The sequence below is a fragment of the Platalea leucorodia genome, assembly GCF_965183815.1.
Source record: "Platalea leucorodia genome assembly, chromosome: 2".
NCBI lineage: Eukaryota > Metazoa > Chordata > Aves > Pelecaniformes > Threskiornithidae > Platalea > Platalea leucorodia.
This window is the reverse complement of record NC_138824.1, coordinates 131,872,382-131,899,051: the sequence shown is the minus strand read 5'-3', so window position 1 is coordinate 131,899,051 and position 26,670 is coordinate 131,872,382. Positions and strand designations below refer to the sequence as shown.

At 43.6% G+C, this 26,670-nt stretch overlaps 1 protein-coding gene across 1 annotated transcript in view; it reads right to left on the bottom strand.

Moving 5' to 3' along the window:
• WARS2 (tryptophanyl tRNA synthetase 2, mitochondrial) overlaps positions 1-25,845 on the bottom strand; it is a gene marked incomplete at both ends in the record, with an annotated part of 43,930 nt that extends 18,085 nt beyond the window's left edge. Inside the window, 2 exons of the mRNA XM_082303720.1 lie at positions 2,882-3,139; positions 25,792-25,845. Of these exons, the coding sequence (XP_082159846.1) occupies positions 2,882-3,139; positions 25,792-25,845 (312 nt within the window). The remainder of the gene's footprint in view (positions 1-2,881; positions 3,140-25,791) is intronic.
• Between the last annotated feature and the right edge of the window lie 825 nt (positions 25,846-26,670).

Genomic DNA, 26,670 nt, shown 5'->3' with positions numbered 1-26,670 from the left:
TTCAGTACACAACCGGTTTCGGTCACTTGGCTTTACGCCTCAGCCAAATGTTTGTAAACAAAATCGTGGCTTTTTAGACCACCCTTGGAGACTGCTACAGGGGCTGAAAAGGAGAGGCCAGCTCCTTTTTTGAAAACTGAGCAATTACCTGTCCAAAATCAAGCAATAAACTTTCTTGATTAGCGAGAGCTGCAATCCAGCTTGCACCTTTGTTTTTAGGTACAATCATCTCGATATTATGACATTCCATAACGTACTATTTCATTATCATACTAAAACAATAATCACATTAGCAAGGTTCCTGTCTCCTCTCCTCGCATCAAGAACTACACGCAGATATTCCTTTTAATTGCTTCCAGAGAAACGCCTGGTCCCGCCGATGCAATCGTACAGACCCTAGTGCATCTCTGGGTACATCTGACCACTACATACAGCTCGGATAGCCTTGTTTTTGGGAAGCCAACAAACCACTTCAGCCCGAACCATGACTGAAACAGTCTGGATTCACGAACAACTCTAAGAGCCCTTTTTCTGCTTGCAGTGTGACAATGAGCTTACAAAAATCTGCTAGGATCAGCCACTTCTGGCAGCTGTATTGATACACGTGTGATAAGTATTAGCAAGAATATGGTTCGAGACATCAGGCACTGCCCACAGAAAGCAAATACTTAAGGGTTTAGATTGAATAAGAAGAAAAACCATTAGATCAGGACAGATAAGGACACCCAGAAAAATTAAGATAAAAGGCAGTTTATTAACAGAGGCCAGCCTAACCACTGTAACATAAACCAGAATCATCTTTGGTGGAAACTTTTTTTTGATGAAGACAAACATTTTTCAAGTCTAGCCATCTAAAGTTTCCATTGCTTGTTGACTGTATTGGTTCTATAAACCTACAGGACCTACAGTCCTTCATTTCTTGAGTCTGATACTTTCTCTTTGGGGACTCAAAGACTTAATCTCTGCATTATTATATTGTGAAAGATACAACATGCTTTCTGTGGCTGACTGCAAGGCAAGATTCTCACTGATAACCTGCTGGCTTCAAGGGAATTCTGCATGGTGGCTTTAGTAAGACCTGGAACAGCAGTAGTTTAGCTTTTAGACTCGTAAGAACATGAGAAAAGCAACACTGGAACAGATCAAATGCCCATCTCCAACAGAAAAGAGTGCAAGTACAGAAAAGCACAGATACTCTCCCAACTGTGGCTGCAGCACTCCCTGCAGAGGTGGCACCTCAGGTATAGAACAGTCCTCAACGGATTTTTCAGATTAATTTGTCGAGTCCTTTTCTGAATTCATGCACATTTGAGCATGTGCTGTATCCTGCGCCAAGGAGTTCTGTAGCCTAATTGTGGACTTAATGAAACACAGCATTGTTTTGCTTGTGCTGAACCTACCAGGTGTTAACTTATTTTGATACCTGTTAGTTCATGTTCTTCAGGGGATAAAACAGTTGTTCCCCATCTATTTTCTCCATTTCACTTGCAGTTTTATAAACCTTTACTTTATTCCTCTCTAACCATAACCTGCAAACTGTCTCTCTTCTAGGCTGAAGAGTCCTCTCTGTGTATCTAGTCACTGCTCCTGTGTTGTAACTAAGTGAATTGTTCAGTTGCTCGAAAACAAGAAAAAACAAAACTCCAGACCGGTTTTTACTGCATCACTGGCTTGTAACTCACCTTGAGATTACTCCAGTTAATGTCAGCCTCAAGGTGAATTAAGTCAGAGTAGAGCCAAATTAAAACCCAAGCTGTTAACTTATTTAAAAGGATGAACAGATTTGAACCAAGGATAAATTAATTTAAACGTATCTCCACCAGAATTCTGAGCTAATCTAGTTAGATTGTTTTTTTTATACGGAGGAAAAGCAAAGCCGGAAGTGTACCTGTCTTCATCATTTCAATATCCACCAGGGATTAAGGAGCTATGATTGTCATTTGCAGTTTGACAACCCCAGGAAACTCTGCCTGTGAAGAACCATGTTCAAAGGAGGATTGCAATACCATGATTTCATCTTGCACTGATAAAATTCAGACCCTGTGCACATCACCGTCGCAGTCCTGTTGCAAGTTGGACATCCGTTTAAAGATGTCTTCACAAGAGCAGAAGCTAGGACACATCTGCCTCTGTGGGAAATCACAGAAGTTTGCCGGTTTAGAGTCAGTTACAGAAGGTGAGTCAGGCAAGAAATTAAGTTGTGTTCCAGGAAAATGCAGCATGCGACAGACTAGGCTGACATGTGTAGGAAGGTAAGCCCCATACCCCTTGGGGTGGCCAAGAGAAGCAGCAAATATTTCACATATGAATTATCAGATCAGGCGGAAAAAGGCGCATATGGAAAGGAGGTTATAGTGAAGAAGGTAAAAAAGATCTCAGAGGAGATGGAATGGCCTGGTGATTACGATGGAACGGACACAAACTTACCATGCCAATCACCTGTCGGAGATACTGCGCAGCTGGCAGATTAAGTGGTAAGTGCTGATACAAAACCATAGAAACATGTTTTACTTGCCTTTATGGTTGCACAGACTATGTTCAAGCATTTATAAGTTAACATTTTGCAACTGAAGTGAAACTCACCAAGCTAAATTAATGCTCTCCTAACAGGTCTTTTCAGTATAGTACTCATAACTCGCACAAGCCCCTAGCTCTGCTTGGGAAATTTAAAATCTACTTATCCCTAAATGAACTTCTCAATCATGATTTCAGCCACTTCAAAACAGCAGCAAGGGATAAGTTTGAAATCCAACACTGCTAACATTTTCTAGGACCACCGACACAAGGATGATAAAGGAGTTCAGTAATGCTATGCTCATTCATTAACGTGTCTGGAAAGCCACGTAACAAGGAACAAATCTAACGTAACAGGCGCACTAACCAGCGACTGACGGAACAGGAGACACTTCTTTGGGTCCACACCACAGGCAAGGACGGCAGCAGTGGTGTCCAGTATGTTCTGGCGCAGGAGAGCTGGCTCCCTGGGCATGGTGAGGGAGTGCATGTCCATAATGCTGTAGAGCACTGAGCCGCACTCCTCCTGCAGATTCACCCAGTTCTGAATGGCTCCAAGGTAGTTACCCAGATGAGGTGTCCCGGTTGGCTGAATACCAGAGAAGATCCGATCCACGGCCGTATTCTGTTACAAAGCATTGGTAAAATTAACACATGCATTTTTTGACAGATTCTTTTGTATCTTAAAGTCATTAATAAAGCCTCACTTATGCCTGTCTCTTCTCTCCTCCTGTCGGTGTATTAATGTATGAATTACCTCAGGATTGACTAAAAATAATTGCAGTAAGTCAGTCAAAATACTCTATCTTACTGCAGAGAGACTGACAACTAGCATAATTTTAAGCTGTCAGGCTGCATATGCAAACAAACATAGCTGTAAACAAGACCAGTGAAAACCAGACCTCAGAAACCAAGTGGTAGATTCTTTCATCCTTTTTTGCGCCAAAGCCGTAGGTTTCTCTTTAGCACATCATCCACTCTGATACAGAAACTTAGGATCACAGCACAGAGAAATTCAAACATTTTTGTTGTAAACATATTCAGTATCCAAGTAGATGGAAATCTTAATTCCCATAAACACTGAAGTCTTGTTTTTCTAGTTGCAAAGAACATTTTGAGCGGTTCCTGAAAGAAACCTAGTCCTTGACCCAAAGGTCAAAGAATAATGAAAGAGATTATCAAAGTCCTGAAACCACCCATCTTGGCAGCAGTAGCTTTTCTAAAGCAGTTCTACAAAGAAATACTGCTCAAGATCACACCTGTAATACTGTGGGTGCATCAGTACCAGTGAAATCTCAACATCTGAAAAGAGTTTGCAGAGAAGCAGCAAAACCTGATGAAGCAGCTGAGGTTGTGAACAAAGATTAAAAAGCTTAAAACATGTATAGCTTGGCTAAGTGACAGTTACCATCTTGGAAAGTTTGTTTTCCTGCATCCCAGCCCTCCATCTGACCATTTTCTCAGAGCCCCAAGCTGTCAGCATATGATCAATTACCTCCTCGACCTTTCCAAGGAATTCTACCATATTCAGAAAGTAACTCAGCAATGTTTTATGTGAAAATGCTTGTATGTGCCAAGTTGCAAGAGCATGCAAGGCTGCTCAACTTATAAACGAGGGTCCCACCAACCTCAGCGGGGAGTCCCAGTTACAAGGCTGCACAATATAAACCCTCAGGCTCTGCCGTGCAGCAGGAACATCAGCTGCATTATGCCTCTGGCTGCATGATTTTTTTTCCTGCTAAATTTTATAAGCAACATCTATAACAATGTAGAGAGAATTTATTTACTGATGTAGTCCATTTTCTTTTCTGTGAATCTGTTACAAATGTATGGGGAGAAAAAAATAATAAAGTCATGCAACTATGAAACCACACAAAATGGCAGCAAAAGTCAGGGCCAAGTACCATTATTTTTAACTATTAAAAAAAAAGGACTTAAAATTGACTTAATTAATTTCGACTCAGACTCAAGAAAAATTAATGAGAAAGTGTCTCCAAGTGGAATAGGACTTTTTTTTTTTTTTTTTTTAAATGATCTATGGTTCAGAAAAGCCTAGCCCATTTCCCTCAAAATTTGCTGAAAAAAATCTCTTTGCTTTCAAAGTAAGCCTGTTTTTCAGATCAAGACAATGTTCTTAGCCAATGTTTAAGCGTTTGTGCTGACAGGTAAGAGCAGGTTTGGGCTAGCAGCCACGCTAATTTCTCCTGCTCGCATAAATGCCTACACATTTAGGTCCAGGTGGCAACCCCCTCACCCCATCCCAAATCTCGGCTTGACTTCGAGGTATATTCTTGAGTAATTTTCTAAGTGCTCTTGGAGAACCTCCAGCACAGGAGCTGCAAGGTAGTCACTGCAATAAAAAGCACACCATTTCCTCCAACAGCAATTCTAACTTCCAGTTCTTGACTACCCACACCTCTCCTTTCCATTACACAAAAATGGAATTATGCTACTCAATTCCTTGTTTGCCATTTGATCCCTTGTTTTCCTAGGAACCTACATCAGAGCATTCATCACCACTCGCAGAAGCCCTTCACCTCCCACCAAGCTGCTACCTGGCCCCAGGACTGCAGCCAGCTTTTTGTTAATGCCGAGAAGGGCCAGGCGCTCACCTCGAGAAGAAGGCATACAGAATCCCAACATACATAAATAAAATCAACTCTTGTAGAAACTCGGGATTCACTAGGCTTCAGAGCTGTGCGTCTGTTATTAAGGGCATAGAGCAGTGCTAGGCAACGCAACAGGTACTTCACAGGCATAGCATTCGTCTTTTGCTTCCTATGTCCCTGCTCTTCACCAAGCGAATAAGAGCTCGAGAAGAAAAGAAGGCTATAGACAGACGATCACCGAGATTGTTTTCTGCCCCTACAGGGACCCCAGAACAGCTGAGTGCTTGTCAGAGCACATCTCCTCATCTCCCTGTCTCCCCTCGGTTCAAGTCCTGATGCTCCTTCCCACAGTTATTCCTCCCCACAGTGCCTCCTGCTTTCCACTGCCCATTGATATGCCTGGTGAACCACACTCTTCTACACAGGCTACAGCTTCTTACAGCGCTACTCTCCATTTTCTTATCAGGTAGTTTCATCCCTCCAGCGTTCCTGTATTCTTTTCTTCCTCCGGTTGTGCTTCCCCACCTCCTGCTTCCCAAAAGAGCTCTTGCATGGTATATCAAGACAGTAAGGAGGCACAGAGTTTACCCTATGGTAAGGAAGCTATTACTGCCTTGACTCCAGTGACTTTTATATAAAATATGTTTCCGACCTGCACTGTTGGAATAGCCAAGAAACTTTATGATGTTCTAGAAATCCACTACGGATGTGCATCAAATAAAGTATGTTAGGATGACCGTGTTAAAGCATGGTACGGAAACTTGCACATCTTCCAACCGCAGCCTAGACAAAGACAGCATCACCTGAAATGCCTCCTGATGTTATTGCTTCTTGTCCCTGGGACCCTGAAGCTGGTGTTACTTCAGTGCAGAAACAGCTCTACCCCCGGGTCACTGTCTGTTACACCAGACAGCGGGAATCTCTGTGCAGTCAGCACAGATCAGCTCACGTGCCCATACCCTGACCCAAAAATGCTGGCACCCTCAGCCTGTGGAGAACGGCTCTGCCTACAAACCTCCTCGGTCCCCAAGGCACGCAGACTCCATTCCCTTGCAGCCGCAGTCCCGGCTCCATATGCTTCCCACAACATGTTCATTATCTGCCTTTTCCCCCTCCCAGGTCACTGTAGATGAAGTCACCATCAATATATCCGATGTATTGCCAAAATTGTGTCTCCTAATTTGAGAATCATTCATACACTCAAATAGATGGTACAAATGCAACAGAGACATTGAAGTAGGTAGTTTAAGCACATTTTTTACCAAGAAAATACAAGATGTCCATGTTTCAACATACACTACACAAGCAAATTCTGTACTAAGTCCAAATATTTGAAGGGTAACAATGAGCTAATTAAAGATAGGTTTACTGTAACATTACATAAGTTAGCATCTGGTGACACACTACATGTTGGAAAGAAAACACCCAAGTACACTGTAAAACAGACACAGTTTCATATAAAGAGATAACAAAGTTCTCTGTCCATCCAGTGAAGAGTATACCTGTGCAAGCAAGCATGGCATCTTTAACGGTGCTTGTACATTCAAATGGTAAACAACTACTTATAAAAGGTTTGTTCAGTATACGGGCAATAAATATCAAGTTAAACATGAGAAACAAACAGCAGCAGTATTATACTGAATCTAAGCTCGGAAATTACTTAGCCTAGGCATGGAATTTCCAGAAACAAGTAAATGCAATAAAGAAAACTGAGCTAGGCTGGACCCGGGTAAAGCACTAGCGAATACGTTACAAAGAACAAACTCACACAGGCTCCCAGCCGAGGGACCAGTTGACTGGGAGTCTTTCATCTTTAACTCCTTTGATTCCATTTAACAACATAAAGCACGAGATGTTACAGCAAATAGGGTGGTATGAAATATTCCATTGTGTTAGCCGAAGTCTATATTAAAAAAAGCCCACACAAAACACCCTTAAATGAATCTTGGATTTCCAGCACTAAAAATATACAGAGAACATTGCTCCTTTGGAGAGAGTTTATGTTCCCTGTTTGTTCGCTCCGTGAGAAGCAGCGGGCAGCATAGCAGCATGGCAGGGGAGTTCTGCCTGGTACCATGAAATCATGGGGCTGGAATGCACTTCAATGGAGCTGTTAGGTCAGGGGATGGGAGCTGTGTGCTCGAAAGTACTGGAGTTGGAAAAGGATAAAAACAAAAGGAGTGAAGACTTCCCAATGGAGCAGAGTGAAAGCCGCAAGACATGCAGCTCCAGCCCACAGGCACTCACTCATTCAGACATCTGTAGTAAGCACAGTGTGAGCCTGCTGTTCGTATGTTTAACTCTGTGTGGTGTGTGCACCTACACCACTAGTGCTGCATGTTAATCCTCGCTCCTGTTAAAAGCGTGGTATCTGACAGATGTTTTAACGTCTATTATTTGTTTTCTCTCAATAAGCCTTCTGCATGGCAATTCCAAACACCACGGCGCATTTCTCAGCAGCATTTCTAAATGAAGCTTGGCCCGAACCCCATTAAGATTCAGGTATTCTCTTACCTAACCTCCTTTTTCATGAGGAGGCGAACAACGTCTCCTCCTTACACTGAAAAACCGTCAGCATCCAAATGCTCTCAAAAAATCAGGAATAAGCGTTACATTCCTGTCCCAGAGCAAGACGGATGAAGTCTGGCCCCGACGCCCTGCAGTATGGCCACGTCCATTTTCAACACAAAAGGGAATACTGGAAAAGATGAGCGCTTCCCAAATCCAACGCTGCTCTCTTGGACCCAAGCAGAGCTTTTCTCATATGCCACACCTGTAGTAAGGAGGGCTACAGTCGTCAAGGCATCAATTCAGCAGTCAAAACCACAGTCGTTCCCTGCTCGCGAGACAAGTGTGCCAGAACTGGGGAACAAACCAAGGTTGCTAGAGTTAAGGAAACCCTATCTGTGTGTCTCCCGAAGACCATCACAAAGAGCTTCATTTTTAAAGGAAAGAAGGTGTTAACAGCATGCTTGTCCAATTGACAGAATTTTTACAGAAGAATATTAGTAAAGTCAACTTGATGCTGTTCAGTTATATAGGGAAGTGTATCCAAAATACACAACTTTCTCATGTTATTAATGACATGGGCAGACTGACTTGAAGACCACTGAATGTTACATCTTTGAAGACCACCAAATCTTTAAAAGAAAGATGCAAACTGCCTAAAATTTATGCTCACGACAATCTACCACAGCAAAAAATCTTCGAAGAGAGGACTCAAAAAAATACAGCTGCCTTAGACTGAGTTTGGTTTTTGCCCTTAGTGGGCCAAACTATTTTCACATACTAAGCATGGTCAGCCATTCTGTACCAAAAAACAGCCCCTTTCGCTATTTATAGGAAACCTGGAGAAGGAGGACAATCAATTTTAGGGGTTAAAATGTTCACCTCAGAACGCAGACACAGGACTCTGGTCTGTTAAAGAGCACGCAGAGGAGCTCCCGAGCTCTTCCGCAGCCCGGCAGTACCAGACCCTAAAAGCAGCTCTGCAGTCCTCTGGATGCTGGTAGCTGTACATATTGCATTTCCAATTGTGTTTAAAAGCTTTTTGCAACCTCCAGAGCAGGACGCCATGTGCTCCTTAAACCATCTGCAGCTGTAGAAAAAGTTTCACAAATAAAGGTTCTCTATTTCATTCCATGACTTTCAGCTGACTCAAATTTACTTCGTTAATACTCTCTAATTTAGACATCTGTACAATTGGAGTACATATTACTCTAATAGATATATACATAATTGGTATCTAAACAACACAACAGCTACAAGACATCTTTAAAAAAGCTGAGGATCTACGCAGGCAAAACGTTTACAGGCTTAAAAATCGAAATTAAAATATTAATAGTTACTTTAGAAAAATCTGTGAAAACATGTCTTTCTTAAAAATTAAACATTAGAGAGTCTGGCAAGTAACAGTTCAAGATTCCTTTAAAAACAAGCTTGGAAGTGTACAGCTAACCATACTCCAGAATAGTTTTTCCAAACTAAAAATCAAATGGAGAGCAAAAGACAACCCCATTGCTGAAAGCATTTCATTGTATCACTGACCATAAAGTTACAGGGCTCCTTCCATGAGCTCAGCAGCACATCTGCAACATTTAAAATGGTAAGCCTCCCTTTGTTTATTAGTATAAGAAGCCACCTCTGCCTCCTTTAAAATTATAGGAAGTTACCCTTTTTCATTCTATTTTGATTTTTTTTAAGATTTTTAAGACTTCACCAGGAAGATTTTTTTTTGTTGTTGTTAAATTGATCAGGATAAGCACTAGGCAAACTCAAGCATGAAACTCTCGTCATACCGAAACACAAACCACGGATACCAAATACAGCTATTTGGGGAGGTAACTAGTGATTTGGGAAGCCTCGAACTGCGTTCATTCAAAAGAAGAAACCAATTCAAGTCTCTGAAAGTGCTGAGAATCCACACTGAAAAGATCCCTGCGGATCAAAACATCCCATGTCACCAGCCAATTCTTAGTATCCTGATTAATCTCTCACGTTTAGCTTTCTGAATTCTGGGGGGGCTGAATACAAGTATTTACCTGCTGAATACATGTATTTGCTTGGCACAGTCAACAGAAAGCTGCTTCTCAAATATGTAGTAAAATCAGTCATAATACAGTTCCTCCGCTTCACAAAGAAGTTACACAAATAAAATCAAGTGAAAGCATTCACGGGACTAAGGTTTTCAGAGCCTCCCTTCTTCATAGCTCCACAGAAATATTGCCATCATACACCTGAAATGACAGCAGAAAAGCTACAGTTACAAGGAAACCTTACACCTTATAAACACTTTCATCTTTTTGTGGGTTTTAAAAACAGAAAAAGCTAGCATCCAGCCCAGGAGGTAGGAGAAAGCTGCCAACAGACAGACACTTCTCAGGACTCCATAGGAAAATATCTGTACAATTACATAAAAGTACACGTCGAAGTTGGGCTGGTTCGAGTCTGTTTTAGACCTATTATTTAACACAACAGACCACAGGATGATGACATTAATCCTGCCCTGGAAGTACAGAGGCAGTGCATCTTAGCTTCTCAATCTAGCCAGTGACGGGGGAGATGGACACTTAAATTTTCACGACCCCCACCAGCCAGAGAGGTATAGAGGTACTGAGGTATAAAATCAATTCCCAACCAATCTTTTGCTAATTGTATTCTTTGAGTAACTGAAGGTAAGGACAAGGCTTCAGACTAATTAATTTATTTAGACTTTGTTCATAAAGCTATCCAAGCAAGCTAACTGATGGGAGATAGGCCCCTATCTATAATGTATCTAATAAATATTTTAATCTTTACATTAAATAAAGACTTGCTCACAAGCTCACCTTTGGGCTGAGACACAAGCAAGAGATTTCAGACCTCAAAAACCCCACCGTTACGGAAAATCACGACAATATTACAATAGCAGCAGTACAATAGCAGCTGCAACAGAGATCACCCCGCAACCCACAGTGGTGGTTACTATTCACATGCTATAGCATTTAGCCGCTCTGCTTTATTTTAACAGCAGAACAGGTGAAGAGCCGAGCGAGATCTGCAGCATCGGAGCTAATTCCAAACACAGGTGGCGGGCAGGACGGAGAAAGCAGGAAGCCGACAGGAGAATCACTGCTGACATCTGCGACAGGGAAGATTGATGGCTTCCCTCTCTAGTTTTCCCCACTGTGTAGGCACGCAGGGGGTGGGGGAAAGGGACGGAGAAGCTGCTGTGCTGGCGACATAACACACCACACAGCCTCCGCAGCACCAGCGCTGATTAATGAGACTGGAACGACTCAGGAAACAGCAAAGGATCATTCACAGACTTTGCTCCTCTTGTTATAATTTTATCCGCGGCGGTTCGTTTAGCCAGAGCCGTCCCAAACCGAAGCAAGTTCAAGTTTGCCAGAGGAAAAGAAAATGTGAAAGTCAAAGGGAAGAAAGAGCAGCGCTAAGCAAACACAGACACGAGTAAAACACACAAATTGGAAAATTTGAAATTTTGAACACGAGGATCCTCCCAACAGGGATCAAAAAAGGAAGGAAAAAACCCCCAAAACTTGCCTCAACCTCAGAGACAAAAGAAATTCTTTGGCTGACAAAAGCCCCCAACTACTGCAACTTTTGCATCTGTCTATGATTTTTTTATTTCCCTCATTAATACTTTGCAACTTCAAAGCTCTCGTTGCTAAAATGATATGTTCGTCTGTTAATCTTGGCTTAGCAAAACCTGTCTTCAGACAGCTATTAAGCAGCAAAATGAAGGGAAACCAGACAAGTCAGATTTTACTAGCTAAAGCATAAATTTTAAAGCCTAATTGGGCCAATTTAAGTGTTAATGTTATTAGAGAGAGAAAAAAAATTGAAGGAAAAGGAAAACTTAGAAGCAGTCTATGTACTACAGACTTTGCTTCATTTATTGCTTTTTAAGCAATTACTTCTCCACAAACTTGCTGTAGAAACCTTTAAAACATGTTTATCTTGATCTGGTAATTCCGTATATCAAATTCATCTGGTACAAATGCTATTTTATCATGCTTAATTCTTAAAATTAGGGATTAAAGAGCTAACATTAAATTAGAAAGAAACATATTTAGACCAGAGCAAGTTTTCAGATAAATGGCTTCTGAGAAAGGATTAACTCGTTGCTCAGAAACTGAACTAAATTAAGATTTAAATAGCACTGCCTGGTACCCCCTTCTTGAACGTCAAATGCATTTATATTTAAACTTAAGTAAGATTTTCATATTTATATTTAAAATGAGAAACACATTGAAAGGAGGAACATTTACAGCGCATGCTAACCCCACCCTATAAATTTAACTCTGCCCTCTAGGGCTAGCAAGAGCCTACAGCATAACTGCGTTTGGTTAGGCTGCCCTCTCACGCCGCCTTGTTAAAGACGACCGAGCAAGCGGATCCTTTAATGGCGCAGGCTGCATCCCGCAAATGCGTCCTCTCCTCTGCCTTTCCGAGCTCCGCGTGCCGCTCAACGGGCGAGTGACAGACACAAGGATTACCTACAGCCGGTCCCGCAGGTCGCGCCGCCACGCAAGAGAAGGCGCCTCTGGACGCCGGGCAGCCACGGACCCTTCCCTCCCGCGCCCAGTGAAACCCGTTACACAAACTCTGGTTAGGGGACTTCTAAGCAGCCGGCAGTCTACAAAGCAGAAGAGCTGGCCCAAGTGCTCTGCAGAGGTCCTAGGACAAGAAGCGCTGATAACATCTGATGGAGCGGGAAGGGTTTGTGCACAGTCGGTGAAGGAACCAAGCGCTGGGCCTGCATGCGGCCAACGGTGGTCACCAACCTTATTCTAAACCGCGACGTCCTCCTCAGCAAGGACACAGCCTGGTAGTCTTATCTGTTTGTGCTGTGCTCCCTACAGTTTTCCACACCAACTGGAAGGACAGCATGCTATGGCATCTGTTCAAAGCCGAGACACAGCCCACAGCGGCGCAGTTACAGAGCCAGTCCAACGGATGCCGACACAGGCGCCACTTCTGCACCTCCTGGCTTTCAAAGACGTACACAGAACCGCAGTTAATGGCTTCACGTGGTCCGAGACAGGCAGCAGCCTAGAGCCCTAACCCTGCACTAACTATTCTCAAACCATTTACTTCCCTTTTGTTAAGCGAGGGCATAAAGCTTCTTCAGTCAAAGTACCTTAACCGCAGGCCTTATCAGCCCTTTTCACCCCGACTCAGTGAAAGGGCAAAGGACTTACTAACACCATGTTCTTACAACTGCTGCACAAGTAAGGTGCTAAGAGCCAAACCAAACGAGTGCCTCACTGACAGGAGGCTGCAGCAGGAGCTAAGCGTGCTGAACCATCAGCAGGAACGTTCTGGCCAGCCGGGCACGCACGAGGGTCAGGCCAGTTCAGTACGTGCCGCTTCCAAACCCATTAGATGACACACAGCACTCAAAGCTGAAAATTTGATAGTTATAGTACCGTAGGCATTGCTTGGAGAAGGTGGCACAAGGGAAAAGGGAGGGAGCAGAGACACAGGCTTATCACACTGTGGAGAACACCCCTAAGACACAAATCCACAGAAAAGCTAGCTTACTGTCCATTGAACAACGTGGCTGAAGCAGCAGCAGCCAAACAATTAAGATTTGAGGGCACAGGTGCTTTCTGGAAACCGTTCTTCGGAGCACCCACCAGGCCTGCCTTCCTCCTGGTCCAGCGGCAGCCCCGGGGGCCGGCAGAAAGCACACTGGCCCAGGGAGCGAGCGGAGAACCTCGTGCTCCGCTCCGGGACCTCGCCGAAGCAGAGCTGCTCTGTATTGGTCAGCTTAACTTCAGTTCTTGGAAAAATACAGGAACAAATTAAGAACTTAGAAGAAATTACAGCCATAAACAGCAGACAGCAGTATTTCTCGAGAACTACTGATGTCAGCTCACTCTAATAACCTTCTATAGCACAAGAGATGCTAGAATGGAGAAGTAGTAGTAAAGGTTATATCCTGATTTTCATTAAGTTCCAATATTATCTCAGTTTCCCACAAGCTAGAGAAATAGCACCTAGAACATAATGTACGCTGCGGCTGGAACGGGACAGAAAAAACCCAAAATGGCACTTATTGATGGCTTACAGTGACTGGGGAAAGATATACCAAATACAGTTTTACAGGGTTTTTTCTTGGGTCCAGTATTATTTAATATTCTAATATCTTCATTAGTAATCTGGATGATGAAATAAAGAGTATTCATTAAATCTGCAGATGACACAAAGGTGGAAGGATGATAAGGGCCCAAAATGATACTGACGAAGCAAAGAAACGGTCTGAAAAAACCAGGATGTGCTTTACCAGGGAAAAGTGCATGTATCTATAGCGAAAGGACTACTCAACTGCACCAACGCAGGAGGGAGAAGAGCTGTGCAGGCAGCAGCTGCAGAACAGGGTCTGGGGGTTGTAACGGTCTAGAAGCTGAGTATGAATCAGTATCACGCTGCTGCAAAACCACCACTTTTACAAAACACAGCAAAAGTTGCACAGGAATCTACGAATAGGATTAAAATCCAGATGACACAAAACAATTTACTCGCCCTACTAAGGATGAGGATGGCCTCAAGCTGGAGCACTGGGACATGTTTTAGGTCCTGTGTTTCAAAACAGCGGTAGAAAGAGGCCACAGAAGTACGATCAAGTCCAATGAGACCTCAGAAATAAGACTACAGAGGAAAGCCTGAAAGAACTGAGGTTTAGCCCAGTGGAAGGAAGACTGTGGAGGGACAAGGTCTTAAACATGTCTTAAATATGTAGTCTTCTACATACGACTTTTGAGACCATGGCTAATAGCGTAAGAAACAACGAGCTTAAGTTGCAGTAGGAAAGATTAAGACCAGATGTAAAGAACAGTTTCCAACAGTAAGAGAAAGAAAACATTTCAGAAGAGTGCTTAGGGAGGTTCTTTATTAAAAAAAAAATATATATATGAGATGTGTTGATAAAGATGTAGGGGCAGCTAATTCTTATTTTGGGCCAGGGGAAGCACCAGCTCACCTCTAGTTGGTCTCTTCTGGTCCTCTGAGCCTATGATCTTATACAGGCACGATTAAGGTCGAAGTGCAATGACCAAAGAGGATGGAAGAGAAATTAGAGTTTTCTTTAGATAGGCTAGATCTCATAGCATTTAGAGATTCAAGTCTTTCTACCTGTATTTAACCAAATTTAAGAACTGAGGTAGCAGCTGAGCACTGACATGCTTTGAAAAACCACTCCGTGTTGTCAAGAGATGTGAAATACAGGTTAACATTTAATACTTGTAAATTGGTATATACGTACATTCAGAAGCGTACACTGCTTCAACAGAATAAACCTGATTGCAATACGTGAAGCATTAGCACTCATTTTGCTACATGATACAGGCGTTACCGTCAAAAAATAAAGTATATCGTATTTCTAAATTATAAATATAGGTTATTTGACATATGAAGTGTTGATCTGCTTTTAAGTTAACAGATGAAACCATTTTAAGTATTGAAAACATCGCAATCTTAAAGCATAACAAAACAAAAAGCTAAAGAACGCCCCCATAACTAAATACTTCCCTCCCAGAGAAATTAAAGAAGTTATGTTTTTGATCACAGTAGTATCCAAATCTCTTAAAAACATCTGATCACTCTTGCTCCTCCTCTGACCTCTAGCTGAAAGAGAGTTTATTATATTTTTTATATATTTTGTTCAAGTGAGGAGTCTGCTTGCTACCAAGATCGCCCTATGGGATATAAACAAAGGCTATCGACTTACATCTAGAGGGATGTTTTTTAAAAAATATTTTTTGTTTGGAATTACTATGTTTCTTCAGAATATTGTCCTAGAAACTCAAAGAGTAGTTCATTTCCTCTCCATTATTTTATTTGGCAATTTCCTGTAGCAAGGAAAAGTTGGCTTCATTTCACATGGGGCCAAAATTAACACAGCTGTTCAAAAAATTTCACCTTGTGGTCACTGCCTGAAATTCATCTCAGGTGAAAAGGAAAGTTTTAAAACCACCTGATGGCTGTTGAGAGGCCCTAGGAGGTTTAAGTCTCAGTAAATTCCCTAACGGTGCACACATGCACAAAGAAAATGCTACAGCTGGTCCTCCTTGTCTATGCTGAAGAGAATTCCATCAATTTAAATATTTTAGACATAATAATCATAGTTGTATCAGGGACTTCTACAGAATTCTAAAAACTTTTTCTGAAGACAGACAATACTCACAGACTACATTTAAACTATTTGTATCAGTGCAGGTTGCTCCTGAAATCACCAGACTGGGCTGTTTCCACAGAAAGGACAAATGATGGATGAGGAATGGATGAGGGGGACAGAGAGGTTCATTTGCGCTCAGGTCTTGCCCTCCAAGGGGATGTAGCCAAGGCACGTTCCTCTGTCCAGCAGCACAGAAGCTCCTCTGGATGCCCTAGTTTAGATACAAGCACTGACCCCAAAGAGTAAATGGTCAATAAAAGCTATATCCTCTTCCTAAGGAATTTAATCCAAGGTTAAGTTGAAAAGGAGTGTCGCCTCTGTATTTCCATCGAAGACTGAATTTACAACTGATGAAGTTTTCTGTATACAGAGCAAATTCTTTGCTTACATGAGAGGACGTCCTTGGAGGACTGATACCTAATGTGCACCAGCACCTTCAGTCACTAGCACAATAAAACGCTGCTTAAAAAAGTCTGCCCCTTGGTCACTAACATCTAAAAGAATGTAAAAACAAAAGCAATACAGGTAAGGATTTGTAGCAGTACAATTAAGGGTTATCACGTTTGAGACCTAAAGCATGTAGAAGTTTATAGAGCATTACCTGTGAGACTAGAAAGGCCGCAGCACACACCGCCCACGTCACAGCAAACTGTAGTCACAATCCCGCTTATTACGCACCTTGAGCCCAGGTAACGTCAAATGAAAAGTTCCCTCGTTCGTGTGTGACGCTCACTGCTTTGTTTTAAAGATGAGCTCTCCCTTGCTAGCTTACCTGCATTATTCCAACTGGCCCGCAGGAAACCAGGCAAATCACCAACTCCCGATTTGGATGCACCCTTTGGAGTACCTCAGCATAAAAGAAGCCAACTGTTTGTACTGCAGGTATCCCAGAGATGGGTAATACTCCATTTTTCTTTGAGTACTGGCAAGTATTCTACTAGACACTTAATATCAATGTTGCATGGCCAACTGCAAAAATGTCCCCTGAAGGGAGTGGCAGCACCTTTGGCTTTTCTGGCCTGGCTTAACGCTTGATGAACGTGCAAAGTGCTGACATTGCTTTAACTCTGTGAAGATCTCACATGTGGCTATCTTCCAAGAAAAAAAAAAAAACCACCAAAACAAACACAAAAAAAAAAAAACCAGTGGAAGTGTATGAAGAGCAGAATGCGTACTCATTCTTGGTGGCAGCAATTACATGGGCTAATTTGTTGCCAGCAGAGATGCAAAATGAGATTCGGTCAGGAATTCAGAGGGCTGGACCCCTCATTCCCTTTACATAAGCAACAAAGAGGCTTTGAAATGTTTGAAACTGTTTTGTTCTTCCATGCAAACGGAAAGCACCCTATGGATGCCTATTAAGTAAAGTCTTTCCACATCTTGGCAAGTATGTGATTTCAAGAAAAATATTTGCAAATGGATAACCCAATTCAAGTAGAAGTCAAAGACCACCTTTGAAAGAAACTTTGATGTGGCTATAAAAAGATTATATTTAGGAAGGATAGCATAACGTGGTTCTGTCATCCGAAGTTTGTACCTCTCCATATTTCTTTGCTGTTGTTAATGTAAAAAGCAACGCTGGTAAGCAGAAAAGAGAAAGGATTAAGGCAGAATCCCTGAAAAGAACTGTTCCTGCTGTTAGGTAAGCTCAAAACAGGCCATTTAGCAATCTCGCTGCCAAAGGACAGGGATATGAGAGTATCTACAAGTGTGAAAGCAAGTGACAGAAATAATTGCTATGTGAATCTTTGGTGAGATCATCAGGAAGCCTGGAGTCTGTTATTAACATGGAAATGTTGCTATATCTTGTCCAAGGCACAGCTAACATGTCAGATTCCAAAGTCAGAACTTGCATCTCGCAAAAGGAAAAAAAAAAAAAAGATAATGGTGTGCCTAGAAAGTTGTGAAGATGCTAGCAATTCCATTTTTTTGAATGCTGGCCAACAGCCTTCCAAATGAGATCAATAGTTCAGTGCCCAGATTGTGAGGAGGACACTACGAAGCCCAAGGTATAATATTTGATTGTCACTGAGTGTATGTGACCAGCAACGACAGTGACGGGATTCAAAACCACATATACTCCATCTGTCAGAGTGGGAGTATGTATGCAATTTCGTCTCACTTTACTTCTGAATACTTCTGGGAACTAGAATAGTTATACAGGAGCTCCGAGCCTCAAAAATGGAAACTTAGCACTATCCAACCCTGGGATCTTTCTCAAAGGAACGTAAATAATGACACCCACCTAAGTAGGTGAACTAGATGGGCTTACCCCACTTTGAAATATCAACAAGAAGCACTCGATTCACCTTCTAATGTGTACTGTAAGGCTCTAAACCCCTTACCTACAAACAAGGTAATCTAAACAAAAAAAAGTTCCTAGTCTGTACAGTTACGAAAGTGCCTTCTAAATACCTATGAAGCATAGCAGGGTTTTATCTGCCTGGTTATGAAGATAACATCAGCATCCTGGTAGTAGTTCATAACATGATCTATGTGCAACACGATGAGATTTGAGGAAAACCCTATTAGTGACACTAATTCTTCATTCAGATATCGTGCAGACATCACCGAAACAATCAGATAAACTCCACCTTCCCATTACTTCTGCCAGCTCCAAGAAGTGGAAGCAAGCTCTAGCATAATTCCAAGAACTCAAAGTTAAAAGTAAAAGCAAACACTTCATTTCTGGTAGCAATCATCACAAGAATGAGGGAAATGTAAAAGTAAGTATATATACTTTATTGTATATATACTTCGTTTTGTGTGTGTGTGTGTGTGTATACATATATCCAAAGATCTATTTCCTTTCCCTCGCAGCGAGAACTTCAGCGCACTCTCAAGGTGGACATCTCTGGGGGCAAAAATGTATTTAATCCTGTCCAGTGGATACACAGATTTGCCTGATACAACAGAAAATTCTAAAATCTGCCACGTGATTTGTCTGAGTTGGGGACTCCAAGAATGGTATTGTTACAGTCAAGGGCTCAAATAACCAAAAGGAAAACAATTTCAATTCACTACTTACGAACTCAGCAGAGCTCAGAAAATATATGATCTAAGGTGACTTAACTGAGTTAATGTTTAGGGGTTTTCTTCACTTCAGCTTCTGATCCTACTGTAATTTGAGTCAACTCCACAAAATGTTTGTTCATCTAACCCCAGAGTCCCAGCATAAACCACAACTTGTGTCATGGAAAAAGTAATTGTTGAATGTCTAGAATAGCACTTGCTGTATTAGTAAATGGAAATTCTACCTGCCACTCAAGCAGCACTAAAACAAGACCCCCCGTCTCCGGTCTAGAGACAGAGGTGATCCGCTGCAGACTGCACAATTCACAGTGTGTTTGTCCAACACATGCACCGGAGAAATTTACACGAAACTTCAACATCCAGGACTGCCAGAGTAGCATCTTTCATTAAACTCACTGTACAAAAACAAGTTAATAAAAACAGAAGTCTCTCAAGAGAAAAAACAGGCTCAGCCAAGAGACTGAAAGCAAGGGCCAGAGGGGGAAAGAATGGTGGGACTCTACCCAAGCCCTGCCAAGACGCCAGAATAAAGGGCTGTTTCCTGCTAAAACAATCTACGTTTGCCAGACTTTATTGTTAGAACTCCATTATGGAAATGAATAGGACCCGTTCACGCCTCAAAGATCCCTCATTTCTGTCTACAATGGGGGCTCTCTCCTGTGCAGCTACGACAGTGGCCAAAACCCACTAGAGAGAAGGCACTAAGCAAGGCAGATTAGGAGAAGTCTCTCTACGACTGGAAGGTCCCGTAAATCTGTGTGGAAACCTGAGTTCTCTCAAACCCAGCGAAGACCCAAGAAATGTATATTCTCTCTGCATACTAACTTCCCTTCAGCTCTGAAAATGATACACAAGCTAATGGTTTCATTCTGGCATAGAGAACACTTCCAATGCTTTATCTGAAAGATAAGCCAGTTTCCTTAGAGGACTAAACATAACTTATTTAGTGACTAAAATAAAAACAAACGACTGATTAGGAAAGACTTCCATTCCAACCTGGACAGGAGACACTAGAGGTTTAATCCAAAGGCTGGCACATGTTGCTAAGTCCAGCTGATTTCGCGAGGAGCTGGGTAACTAAATAACTTTGGTATCTGTGCCCAACAACAATAGCAAAAAAAAGTTAAAATTCAGGAAAATAGGAAAACAGGAAGTTAAAAAAAGGTACCAATTTCTACACATGAATCCACATAGAGGCTACTTGTATTTGGAAAGCATTTCTCAAGCCCCTTAGATCTTTCCTAAAGGTCCTGTAGATAACAACATACCAAACCACCCCATACTGGACACCAGGGAACAGCATGGGTGTTTGCTGTCTGAGAGGTATTTCCATTTCCAGCTTTTCTTCCTCAGTCCAAAGCACTTTGCTACCTCCAACCTTCATACTCTGTAGAAGAAAGAGATGCTACACCGGCGACTGTCACAATCATAAATCCAAGGCAGGCACTTAAAAAACTGTCTGCTCATCCATCGATCTCAGTACACGACCTGCTGCAGTAACCTGCCTACGCGCGCAGCTGGTTACACGCATCTGGGGACTCATTTCACTAATGGTTAACAAAGTGACCCCCATGCGACAGCAACAAACTCAAGATGGGAACATGGATGCTTTTAAATTGTTTGCATTTCATTCATAACACATCTGAATGATACTAAAAATTGAGCTCTCTCTCCCACTATAGTTTTAACTATAATTTTTGAAATCCTTAAGGATTAGGGCCTGGTAATTTCAGTTACTTCCTTTCTCCGGAACCCATATGGTAACTACAGCTACAAATTTTCAAGATTAAATTTGCAATCTGGGAAAAAGCATTGTAATGGTCTCCTCCAAAACAACCCTTCAATTTTTATCTAACTGCCTTTTTCACAGCCATCTTCATTAAAAAATATGAAACATGACCCGTCATTAAGATGACTGGCACAGCAACAATGCAGCGATCAGGTGGCCTGAAGACAGAAAGAACAATAGTTCCTCAAAAAACGAATCGAATTTTGTCAGAGCCAACCAGTCTGAAGATCTCTTCTTAAAGTACCGAGAATACTGGCCAGAATCACTGAGGTTCACAGGGGCCTAGCAAAGTATCAGAAGGCCAAAAAAGGACAAACGTCATTCCTGTCTCCAAAAATACAGGAAAAGAGGAGCAGTCTGGGAGGTAGCCTGCTTAGCATCAGTTCTCAGTGAACAAAAAACATCTTTTGCAACTCCTCAGAAGATAACTAGAGGAAATCAACAGCAAACATGGATTTGTTAAGAGCAACACATGCCAGATGAGCCTAACTTTGGCCTTGAGACCCATTAGGCTGTCACAGTCGAGGAAGACGCAGTAAATGCGTCTTGATTTTAGCACCACCTTCGGTCACAAACTGTAAAGCAACCTAGAGAAACTACCTACAGGGATCTATGCTGTGGCATTTTTTCAGTTATTGGCTCAGGTGAAGAAACAGGAACGTTCCCAAATGAGCTGCTAAGATTACCAACGTGTTGGTTAAGATTCCTTGGATTTGAAGGTCTCGTACTTGCAGCGGTCCTGACTAAACATTCACCAGAGATGCTTTCTGTGCAGCACTCACTGAGAGGCAGAAGAAGCAACCTTGGGACTGCGGGACTCAAACCAATCTTCTCTTTGCGTGACCCAAACAGCGCCTGCTAGAGTCACTGTCCTGAGTGTCATTACAGCAAATCCAACTTTGAGTGCCAGAAAAAAAAAGAAGACCAAATTCTAGCACCAAAGAGGAAAGGAGAGTATTTTGTGTTAAAAAATACCAACCCTTGTGGCTGGAAGATGCAGTTCTGTACCACATAAAGCTAAAAGAGACTCCCCTTCCCAATGCATCACTCCTGTGAAAGCTGACAAGAGATGAAGGACATCAAAACGTACAGCTTAGCGACAACAATGCAGCCATTGTAATAGATCATGTGTGAAGGCCAGGGAAGGCTTACCTACCAACGAGGGAAGACCGGGCTAGGGGAAAAAGCAGCAAAATAAGAGGTTCATGTTTTCTTTACAAGATGCTCTCAGGAAGAAAAGCAATATAGGTATTCTTACAATAACTGTAATAGCGATAACTACTTTGCTACTACAAAAAGAAAAATGGTGCCAAAGACTCCTGACTTCTTCTTGAAGGCAAATAACATCTAAAAGTAGGCCTCCAGCTGGGAGCCTGAAAAGCCATCGAGTGATGCCTGAGACTCTATAATCAAAAGCAAGACCTCATCATTCTTCTACTTCACTGGGGTAACCCTGAAGGTAGTAAACTACCTTCTGGTATGCCTCAAACATACTACGTAGCAGGAGCTATGTAGATCAGAAGGTCTGAAGGGGGTATGTGCAATGCTGACTAGGCTCCTCTCTGAACAAATCAGAAGTCCATTATGCGGTATAGAGGAGAAAAAGAGATACCTTGTCCAAGAGCTTGAGTTCACACCAGTACAGAGATGCTCCACAGTTAGTCACTGGCGTTGGTAGTACTGCTGATAGATAAGATTTTCCTCCGTAATCACCTAAGCACAAACAGTCCCTATCTTTACTTCATTCACGTGCTTAGATTTTTTTCATCAGCGGCTGTTAGGGTTAGCCACGAAGGTCTGAATTGGAGAAAAGAAAGCCTACACAGGCTGGGCTTCGACCACTGGCCACTTCTGAGCTTAAATGATTTGGCTTTGCAACAGTGAGACTACAGAGAGATTATCAATTGAGGATACTGAGGTAACAGCTAACCCATGAAACTCACTGACTGACACAACGTAAGGCCTGATTTAGTAAGATTTAAGATATAAATGAGCACTTACAGTGATAGCAACAACTTCTAGAGCTTTCCTGACAGGACTAAACCTAATTCATATTTTATCAGGCCATACACCAGCAGCTGACTGACTCACCTCAGATTCAATTTTCCTACTGGCAGGTTATGCCATAGTTGGATTTCTCAGAATTTTATCAGTAATTCCCTTGAGTACCTGTTAGACGCCATTTTTAAGAGTGTCTTATCAAAGTAACAGACTTGATGAAATGACTTTCTATAACCCCGGCTTGGAGACCACTGAGGAACAGTACATCAAGGAATTTGAAAATAAGCTCTTAAAAGTCAAGATACCCAAAATATAATTAATCTCTCCAATAAAATGCTACTTTCTTCTTAACCACATATATTATGCCTACATATTCCAGTTGTGTACTAGAAATATGTACAACAAAAAGCGTAGCGGAACTTTTCCACAGGATGATAAATCCAGCGTAATGATGAACTGTGCACTACAGTGAAACAAAGCCGAAACCACAGCAGTTACACATTCTAGTAAGTATGACTATTATCAAACGTTTAAAGACCAAAACTATAAGGGTGCCAGCAGATATATACTGCTGAAGCTCGAAGACAAACACATTTCCAGCTTGAAACCTGAATATTCCTCATTAGCACACAACAAATACATGACCTGTTCCAAGCTGCCTGCCGTAATAGTTGAACTACTCTGAAGTCCAGTTTGGCAACGGGAACAGCATAAATTAGGAAGCCAGGTTTTTTTATTCAATTCTTTGGAAGAAGCACTGAAGTACCACTTCAATTCCAGTGCAATTCTTTCCAGACAGACGTAAGAGGGCACTTAACGTGAGAGGAAAGTGACAAAAGCCCACAGCATATTGGACTTGCAAATTTAAGATCAGAGAAACAGCTTAAATTGCTACTGTTATTTGGGGGTGGGCGGTATGAAGTTACATAACTAACACTAACTTCAGGCTTCTTGCTTTTTAAATTGAAACATTTAAAGAATAATAGGAAGGAAGCACATTGTCAGACCTATCACACCTGAAGGACATCGGGTAAGGAACCAGGTGACAAATCACCTGATGAGTAATCTTGATCTGACAGGCAACTCAGAGGTGGCAAAGAAGTTCATGTCAGAGCGAATATTAAGATATAACAGAGCCAAGTTCGCTCAGAGCAGATTTCTCTATTACACAAGATAAACCAGAATCTTTTGCTAGGGAAATGAAAGCAGGGCAGGGTACCTGCTAGGATACTGAACCGATGCCAAAGAGCCACCATGAGTAGCTGGAAAGATAAGCATATACAAACCCTTTCAATATTTTTCAAAGAACTTTGCAGTTCTTGTTCTAAAAATAAAAAGTGGCTTGAGGCATCTTTGCAAGATCTGCGTGTTGTGTGCTTCGGCAAACGTATTACAGGGACAGTGTAACTGTTCAAATTTTAAGTGTTAAAAACCTAGGAAGATTTCGGTACACATAAGTGAAATGAAATCAAAGCACCTAAAGGAACAGGAACACCCAACAAGCTTATTGTATGCCACGCCAAGACACCTTAGGTCTTCTATATGGTTACAATTCAAAGTAGTCTTACACACAAATGAATTCTGAGACAAAAAAATATAAGCGGAAACCTTACCTCTGCCTCATAGGAACACCTAGTAGGAAGCATACAGTTACTAAGTAAAATACTGGTTATGAAAGTTTCATATGGGATAACAGGTCCTCCCTCTTTCCCTCTCATTCTACCTCCTCAGTAGAAAGGGCAGAATCAAGGTCATTGGCACGCTATTAGCTGTCTTGACAAGTAACTGAAATATGCCTTAGTTTCTTAAGTTTAACCTTAAAAATCCCAGTTCTGAAATAACTCAAACATTCCCGCAACTTGTAGTTTACCCAGACTCACCACTATATACACCAACTTTTTGTGTACTAGTGTATGTTTTAGCTTGAAATTCTCAGAATAACAACTCCCTAGCTGAGAGTATCAGCTAGAATTCTGTTGCCGCAAGGTCACAGGCAGCACAGATAACACCAAGAAACTGAAAGCCACCTTTGATCTTCCACTTATCCTATTTCTCCTCACAAGCAACATAAGACACATCCACCCTGACACCCGTTCTGGATAAAGCGTTCCATTAGAGAAGCACAGCATGCCATTCGGGATTTCGATGATACACGAACGTGAGCGTGATTTTTCTGGAAAAGCCAATTGTCCAGCTAAGGGAAACATTCACCAAAATGATGCAGCATTAGTATTACTGTCATCAAATTGTTTTAGTAAGTAATTCTTCCATTCATTTTAAAAACAAGACTACAAGCTACATAAAAATTTAGATTCGTAAGGCAAATAATTTACAGACAGAAAACGTTATGAAGGAGGTTGCCTAGAATCACATGCTCGCTGAATACATTCCTACCTGCCTTGGCTGATCGCTTAGGGTATCTTCCAAAATACGATCAATGCGCTCAATTGCTCCTTTATTTCAATTTTGTAATGGGGGGGGGGGGGGGGAAGGGGGGCAAGTTCCTGTCCCTTATGGTTACAATGAAAATCCCAAATGCGTTAAGCAAATTTAACCGCCACTACACCCCACTGGAACTGTGTAAGTACCAAGGTTGACATACATCTTATAACTAATGCTCAGACGCCTATGCGGGTTTTTTTCCCTGCTGGAGAAGACAGGCAGGTACATTTAAAGCGGGGAGATAACGCTCTGGGGAAAAAGCAAAGACCAAGGCTGCACAACGCCCGCGGTACCTCAGCGCCGGAACGCCCACCCGGACACCCCCAGCCGCGGGGGAGCCGCCGCCGCGCCCCCCCCCTCACTCGCCGGCCCAGGCCGCCCGCTCTCCCCTGCCCCTAAAGCCCCTCTGCCCCGCGGAGGACAAGCCCCTGCGGTGAGAGGCGCCGGGGCCGGCAGGCGGGGAGGGAGGACGGGGCCGCGGGAAGGCGGCCTGAGGGGCGGCGGGACCCGAGGGCGACCGCCCCGGCCCCGGCCCGGCCCCGCCCCGCGCCCCCCGCCGCGCATGCGCGGAGCCGTCCCGCGGCACGGAGGGGCGGGCTTGGCGCTCGGGCCGGCCCAACCGGAGAGACCGGGAGGGGACCCCGCGTCCGCGCCGGGCGGGGGCCGTGCGCCGGGCGGGGGCCGTGCGCCGGGCGGGGGCCGCGCCCCGGGCCCGTTACCTGGCCGCGGGCGCCGCGGTGCAGGGCCCGGATCAGTCCGCTCGGGGTCGCCATGGCAAAGGCGGGAAGGGGTCAGCGCATGCGCCCCGCAGCCGCGTGTCCGCCGGCCGGCGCGCGCGCACGCGCAGCGCCGGAGCGGCGGCGGGAGGGCGGGGCCGCCGGTGGGGCGGGGGGGGGCGGTCACGTGGCGGGCGCGCGTCCTGTCAGCGCCGCGCCGCCCGCCGCCGCCGCCCTCCTCAGGGGCCCGCCCGCCGCCCCCGAGGCGGCCCTGCTCGGCAGCGAGCCCCCCCCGCCCCCGCGTAACCCCCGGGGTCTCCCCGGCTCCCCTCGGGCCGGCTGGCCGCGCCCGCCGCAGCTTTTCCGCGGAGATCTGCAGCCGGGGCCCTGCTCGGAGATACCCGCCTCTGCCCGCCCCGCTCCTGTCAGGCTGTCCAAAGTCCGTCCCCACAGAAGACCGGGAGAAGCTGCTGTCGGCCCTGGGCCTGCCCTGCGCTGTCCCGAGCGCCAAGGCCGAAGCAGCTCTCTCCATCCTTCACCCCTGGCGCGGCGCGTCCCCAAATCCTGTGCTTGTGCCTGTGACGCTTCCCAGGCGCCAGGTAACAGAACCAAGCCAAACGGGTAAGGCTGACGTTACAAGTGAGGTGTAACGTGCTCCTGAAGACATCGTGCATCAACCCGTTGTGCCGGCTTTTTTGGGAAGGGTGCCGGGTTTCTCCCCAGTTAACTTCTCACCAGTTCAACTCCCGGGCTGGGAAGCCACAAAATCCTCGTTACCCCTGTTCAGGTGATGAGAGCTGCCGCTGCTCCGCAGGGCTGGAAACGCCCGGGGCAGTGGCTGTGGGAATCCGCGACGGCAGGATTTGGGGAAGCGAAGCAGCA